This window comes from Zalophus californianus, chromosome 5 (genome assembly GCF_009762305.2).
Source record: "Zalophus californianus isolate mZalCal1 chromosome 5, mZalCal1.pri.v2, whole genome shotgun sequence".
NCBI classification, from domain to species: domain Eukaryota; kingdom Metazoa; phylum Chordata; class Mammalia; order Carnivora; family Otariidae; genus Zalophus; species Zalophus californianus.
In genome coordinates, this window is record NC_045599.1 from 26,335,988 (window position 1) to 26,343,270 (window position 7,283).

The 7,283-nt window shown below is 48.4% G+C and overlaps 1 protein-coding gene across 1 annotated transcript; it reads left to right on the plus strand.

Moving 5' to 3' along the window:
• The first annotated feature begins 2,692 nt into the window (after positions 1-2,692).
• On the plus strand, positions 2,693-6,026 carry SOWAHA (sosondowah ankyrin repeat domain family member A). The gene has a single exon (XM_027607235.2). It carries the CDS (start codon positions 2,822-2,824, stop codon positions 4,529-4,531), a length of 1,710 nt encoding a protein of 569 aa, XP_027463036.2. The 5' UTR covers positions 2,693-2,821; the 3' UTR covers positions 4,532-6,026.
• Positions 6,027-7,283: the final 1,257 nt, after the last annotated feature.

The window sequence follows — 7,283 nt, forward strand, 5'->3', positions numbered from 1 at the left end:
CCTTTATTTATTTTTTTAAGATTTTATTTATTTACTTGACAGAGAGAGAGAGAGAGAGAGTGCAAGCAGGGGGAGTAGCAGGGAGAGGGAGAAGAGGCTCCATCCCAGGACCTGAGCTGAAGGCAGACGCTCAACCGACTGAGCCACCCAGGCACCCCTTAAAGTTCTCCTTTAAATGAGAGATGTACCTTCTTATTTTGCACTAACATTCTTAAGCTACAAGGATACAATATTTACAATTAAAAACTAGTTGTCATTAATAAAATTAAAAGGCAAATGGCAAACTGGGAAAATCTTGACAACATATATAGTAAAAGGTTAATAACTACATATCAACAAGAAAATATGAATGGGTAAGGGGGGGAAAAGGCAATTCACAAAAGAACAACTCCAAGTGGACAATAAATAAGCGGGGAAAAGTTTAACATCTTCGTGATAAAATAAATGGAAACTAGAGTGAGCTACAACTTTTCACCTTCCAAACTGACAAATGAAAAGATGCTACTCAATATCATTGAGGGAAAGACAAAGTACTTTCATGGGGCTGTAACTTTTCTGGAAAACAATCTGGAAATAAGTTTCAAGAGTTTTGAAAATAAATCCCTTTGACCTAGTAATTATACTTGTAGGATTCTATCCTAAGGAATTAATCAGCAGAGTGCACAGTTTTATATAAGAGCACCACCATTCATAAGAATTCAAAACTGGAAACAACATAGACTACCAACTATAAGAAAACGAAAAGTGTAATACTACTACATTTATTTGATGCTGTAATAAAAATCACATATTTTTAAAGGATATTGTCATCGAGGAAAATACAATGTAATATAAAGCGGAAGAAAAAAGATGTAATCATATGCATTCTGGAACTTGCCTTGGGAAATGGGATTGGGGAAAGGATGGTCTTTCACATTTTACTGTTCTCTTTTTTCTTTGGGTCAGTAATAATGGTATAGTAGTTGCTATACAACCAATAATAATGTGAATGCTTACTGTGGGCCAAGCATTGTTTTAAGTCTCTCGTGTTTATTTTCTCATTTAATCCTCCCAACAACCTGATGAGGTAAGCATTATTATTATCATCCCCACATTACGGGTAAGAAAACTGAGGCACAGAGAGGTCAATCAAGTAGTCCAAGGTAGAGCTATGATTCAAGGGTGCAATTTTGACTCCAGGCTTGTTCTCTTTAACTATGAAGAAATGGTACCTCTGGTTATATACTTGTAGTTTGGCATTTGTAAATTAAGAAACTGATCCCATGGGCGCCTGGGTGGCTCAGTTGGTTAAGCGACTGCCTTCGGCTCAGGTCATGATCCTGGAGTCCCGGGATCGAGTTCCACATCGGGCTCCCTGCTCGGCAGGGAGTCTGCTTCTCCCTCTGACCCTCCCCCCTCTCATGTGCACTCTCTCTCTCTCTCTCTCTCAAATAAATAAATAAATAACCTAAAAAAAAAAAAAAAGAAACTGATCCCATGTTTTTGCTCTGGTGGTTTACTCAGCCAAAAAGCTTCTTCTCCTACCTAGCTGTGTAAGGACCTGATCTCTTCAAGTCCTTGTATAATTGGCTTGTATAATTTGTATTGTATATAATTGTATAATTGTATAATCAAGTCCTTCAAATGAGTCGTACCCTGAACACAGGGTGCAAAATTGCAATCCGCCCCTCCTCTGTTTTATTTTCTCCATAGTATTGATCTAGCTTATTATACAATTTTCAGTTTCACCATATTATTTCCGTCTCCCTCTGCCCCGCCCCCCCAGCTATGTGATCTCCACTAGGTTACGGGTTTTTATCTGTCTTGCTAAGTGGTGTATTACAGCCTGAAAAGGTACTGGTACAAACTAGGCAGGCAACAAATACTTATGGATTAAATGAAGTTTTTAAAATACAGCATGATTACAATTTCGCTTTCTCATTTTAAAACAAAAACATGTATACACGTGTGTGGGGGGAGAAGAAAAATATTTCGAAATGTTAATGGTGACTTCAAGTGATATTTCTCCTTCTTTGTTTTTCTGTGGTTTTATTTTCAAAATTCCATGTGAAAATGTACTATTTTATCATGACACAATTGCCTTTTGAAACATCTCTTCTAAACCTCGGGTAACCTACATTGCCATGCGCAGCAAGTTGTCTTTGCTGCAAATGGCAAGAAGCCGTTTTCCTTGTGAAATGCAGTCGACAAAGGGAAAGGTATTGATGGTCTTCAAATAAACGAATGATTGCTTTTAAATAATCTCCCGATACTCTGTGGTGGTGAACTATTCCTTAAGGAAATAAAAATTTTTGCCTCTCCCGGTCGTCCGCGGCAGGCCTGGGGAACACACCCACCTAGCAACCGGGAGCCAGCTGAAGTATGGCACTGCGCCTTTAATTCCCGGGTGGGGGAGGGGGGTGGATAATTTCCGCTCCCCCATTCCCTCCGCGGCCCTGGTGGCAGCTGTCACCTGTAAGGCGAGCACCGAGTACGGGGGATGGAGCCTGGCGCCCATTGGACACAATACAAAGGCAGAAACCTACCCCGAAGGCTGGGGGCCCGGCGGGGCGGAGGCGGTGGGCACGCGATGCGGCCCCCGGCACCTTCCTCCGGGAGACACCCGGGCTCCACGGCGCGGGCGTGACCAAGGTCCAGCTTCAGGGACACGCCCGTCCCGCCTCGGTGAAAACGACTGGGTGAGCCTGGCCGAGGAGGACCTCGCTCCCGGAACCCCCCGCTCCGCTCGTCCCAGCGGGCGCGGAGACGTACACCTGCCCCGGCAGCCGGGAACCGAGGGCGGGTGGGGAGGCCTCGGCTCCTCTGCTGGGCGGCACTGACCATGGCGCTGGCCGCCGCCGCCGCCGCCGCCGCCGCCGGGGTGAGCCAGGCGGCGGTGCTGGGCTTCCTGCAGGAGCACGGCGGCCAGGTGCGCAACTCGGATCTGCTGAGCCGCTTCAAGCCCCTGCTGGATGCGGGCGACCCACACGGCCGCGCCGCCCGCAGGGACCGCTTCAAGCAGTTTGTCAACGACGTGGCGGTGGTGAAGGAGCTCGACGGCGTCAAGTTCGTGGTGCTGAAGAAGAAGCTGCGGCCCCGGGAGGCACCAGAGCCCCTGCCCTCGTGCGTCCCCGGCACGCCCGGGGCACCGGCGCTGCCGTCGAAGATCGCCTCCGTCTCACCGGGAGAACCGGCCGGCCCGGGGGCTCCATCCCTGGCCGCGGCGCTGCAGCCGGTGGAACCACGGGAGGACCCGGCCCGGCCGTTGGAGCCACAGGACACGCCCGGGGCTCCGGCCTCTGAGCCCACTCAGCCGACCGGGGAGCTGTTGTCAGGTACGGCCCTGCAGTCAGGGGGGCCCTCCGACCCCCAGATTCCAGCCTTTGAGCTAGCCCTGCCCCCGGAGCGACTCTCGGCAGACGTGGCCCCGCCGTCCAGGTCACCGTCGGTGGAGGCCTTGCCCGAGGCAGGGGCGCCAGCCCCGGAACCTGGACGTGGGGCGACCAAAGAAGCGCCTCCACCCCCTCGGCACTCGCCGCCGCCGAAGCCCTGCATGCTGCCCGTGCGCTGCGTCCCGGGCCCCGCCGCGCTCCGCCTCCGGGCCGAGGAGCAGGGCCTGCGCCGGCAGCTGTCGGAAGAGCCCAGCCCGCGGAGCTCCCCGCTGATGCTGCGGCGGCTGTCGGTGGAAGAGTCTGGCCTGGGCCTCAGCCTGGGCCCGGGCCGCTCCCCGCACCTGAGGCGCCTGTCGCGCGCAGGCCCGCGCCTGCTGAGTCCGGACGCGGAGGAAGTGCCCGCCGCGCCGCCGCCGTCCGTCGTGCCCCTGGAGCCGACCGAGCACGAGTGGCTGGTGCGGGCGGCTGGGGGCTGTTGGACGCACCAGCTGCACGGGCTGCTGCTGCGCGACAGCGGCCTGGCGGCCAAGCGCGACTTCATATCTGGCTTCACGGCCCTGCACTGGGCCGCCAAGAGCGGCGACCGCGAGATGGCGCTGCAGCTGGTGGAGGTCGCGCGGCGCGGGGGCGCGCCGGTGGACGTGAATGCGCGCTCGCATGGCGGCTACACGCCGCTGCACCTGGCGGCTCTGCACGGCCACGAGGACGCCGCCGTGCAGCTGGTGGTGCGCCTGGGCGCGCAGGTGCACGTGCGTGACCACAGCGGGCGGCGCGCCTACCAGTACCTGCCGCCCAGCGCCTCGTACGCGCTCCGCCGCCTCCTCGGCGACCCCTGCCTTCGAGGCTCCACGGAGGCCGACGCCACCGGTGCTGGTGGGGGCACTTTTGCGGCCCGGCGCCCAGTGCAGGTGGCCGCCACCATCCTCAGTTCCACCACCAGCGCGTTCCTGGGTGTCCTGGCCGACGACCTGATGCTCCAAGACTTGGCTCGAGGCATGAGGAAGTCGGGCTCCTTTAGCAAGTTCCTGGGTGCCTCGCCCATGGCTCCACGTAAAAAGACTAAGACCCGCAGTGGCCTGCCGGCTTTTTCAGAGATCTCTCGTCGACCTACTCCGGGGTCCTTGGCTGGTCTGGCGCCCAGCCTGCCCCCTACAACCTGACGGCCCCTTTTGAAGCTCAGCTTGGTTGATGTAACCCGGCCTGCCCCTCACAGTCTAAGCCTGCCCAAAACAGCGGTTCAACACCTCTGGCTCCATCCTGTTTCCAGCTTTGTCCACTGAAGCCTGTTTTACCCCGGTGGGCCTACGCCTCTGGCTTCCTAGCTTCTGCCTGAAGCTTGACCTGTCTCTGGAGATGGGAGTCAAGATCTCAGTGAGAACGTCTATAAAGAACTCCAGAAATCAGGCTTGAACATTGGAGACTCGAATTTTAGGATCAAAGTTAACCCGAAGCCTCTGCATCTACACGCTCCCAAGCCAGAACTAGAGCAAGGATCTCTTTAAACGTTGTGTGCTGCTGGATTGTTTGTCAGCTTTAAGACACCTGGTGGTTTTGTAATTTGATGCTTTTATCCTGTTTTTAAATTAAAATGAGGTAAAACAACTTTCATAATAATCTTTTGAAATTATATTTTTCCATTTTTAGGCAAAATGCTCATTTTCAATCTTTTGCTAAGTATTTTGGAATTCTATTTAAAGAAAAAACAGATCAAGATCTAAAGGAAATTAGTCCCAACCAACAAAACCCTTAAACGTTTATCTACCTCATTTTAGGAGCTCAAGGTTCTAGAGAGACTTGAACACAGAATGTGACCATTGTGAATGTAATTAATTTCAATTGTACTGTGACTGCTCAATATTAGGAAACAAGTGCATCTTGGGAGTAAGAATGATTTAACAGTGAGAGAAAAGAGACATTTTGGCAAATACTTTTAATTTCTGGTTGTCTTTATGACAAAATGTAAACAGTGTCTCCGGCACTGGTGGGTGATTATTTTGATTTGGCATGAATATTTAATTTTTTAAGTGTGATTTATTTGTGAATGCACCATTGTGCCATGTTTCTGAATCTGGTTTTCCAGTCTGGCTGAGCCTTTCAATGCAGTAGGTGAATATTCAGAGAAAAACATGTCATAGCATTATACCAGAAAAATAACTGGTTAAGTGGATACACTTAAACAGCAACTATTTTATATGTAAATTCTATTCTATAGAAACAAAAAGTATGTTATATCCACCTTTAAAAGCCATCTGAAAGGAAACAACTTACAGCAAATGCAGAATTCTTTGCTCAGTGACCTTAGAAGGATGGCTTAACTTCTCTGGACCTTTGTTCCTATCTGTAATTGAGAAGGTTTGTAGCTATTTACCAAGAGGTCCCAGGTTCAACATATTGTAATTATAATGACTCTTTTTCTGTTTTAAAAATGGGGACCCTATTTGCTCAACCAGCCTTTTTAAAATACCTATTGTGTTAATGCTCTGTTTTTGCAAATTATGTTTGCATGTCATTAGTTATATCAAATAGTTTTGTGGCACAAGAGGAGTGTGGCTTCTCCCCCCTCTCTCTATATCAGTGAGGCCTCTGACATTATTTAAGGCCATCCTTAATGGAATGTTTTGATTTAAGCAATGAAATAAACAAGTCTCCCATTTTGTTCCTGCTTGTGTGATAATGTACTTCCCTTAAACATTCTCCAGCTCTTGCTACTGTATTTTTCTTATCTTTTTATCTACTTAATTCCTTCAGTTTCTCCTCATCTTCTTCTGCCTCTTCCAGGCATTCCATTATTGAAAGAGTTTGGCTTGATCGGCTAAATGCAGGCTGCATCCACACATGAATATAGCATCCAAAAAAAAAAAAAATAACAGATGAATGCAGGCCCTGATCTGACCCTTCCCACCTTCCTTGCCTGGAACTCTAGCTAAGCTGCATAAATTATTTAAAAATGCAAATTAAATCTGCCTCTGCAGAAAAATTGTGGGAGGCAATAATTATAGCAATCTCAGTTGCTGAAGGTCTGGAAGACAGAATAAAATATTAGAGATTTTCCATGGTAAAAGAGAGGCTTGACTGAGACAGGATAAGAAAGGTCACAAACAGGTTATGACCTGCCCTGAGAAAGACAAAATCTAAACCAGCAAAGTAATAATAACAATAACTAATGTCTATTACACACTTAAATCAGAGGAGGGTGAAACTGCCAGAAGAACCCTTGTGTTTCAGAAGCATGCTACAAGCCTTCTGAGTGAAATAAAACATTTGGCAAGAGTTTAGGATCAATAAACTTAAAACTTAGGTGTTAGAAACCACCGTTTTTTCCTTGCAGGTCAAGACTTTCTGAAACTATAAGTCAGTAGGAAATTATACTTTCATATGCATATGGAAACTTTTCAAGAACCATTTATTGCCTAACAGGAGGTACACCTGTGAGAGGTATTTTCAACAAATGACCAAAAAAAAAAGTTGCTTATAAATTAAGGCAATTTAGTTGGCTAGAATTGTCACAGGGAAGAGAATCACTCCTTTTAATGGGAGAGAAGTTAACTGTTATATAGATGTTTATGAGTCATCCAGAGCAAGCTTTTAAATAAAGGTTTATACTGCCTTTAAAGGAGGTTGGTTGGAGGTTATTCTAGAACGTGTCTCACTTACCTAACGGAGACCAGGATATGGGTGATGCACATACAGCCTTTGTTAATGAAGCACCAGGAGCAGTTTTAATCACTGTGCAGGTATTAATCTCAACCTTACAAGGTATGTCCTGTTAGTATCTTGAATTTAAAGTGAGGAAACAGAAGCCTCGAGAAACTGCAAGTAACTTGTCCAGGCTTCACAGCTATAACTGTCAGAGCTGGGATGGCCTCCTGGTGCTCTTTTCCATCACAGTGTCCTGCTGCAGAAAAGCAAGGT

Bases quoted from the DNA above. Each gene is read 5' to 3' on its own strand.
- SOWAHA (XM_027607235.2), top strand. From the start codon at position 2,822: ATGGCGCTGGCCGCCGCCGCCGCCGCCGCCGCCGCCGGGGTGAGCCAG.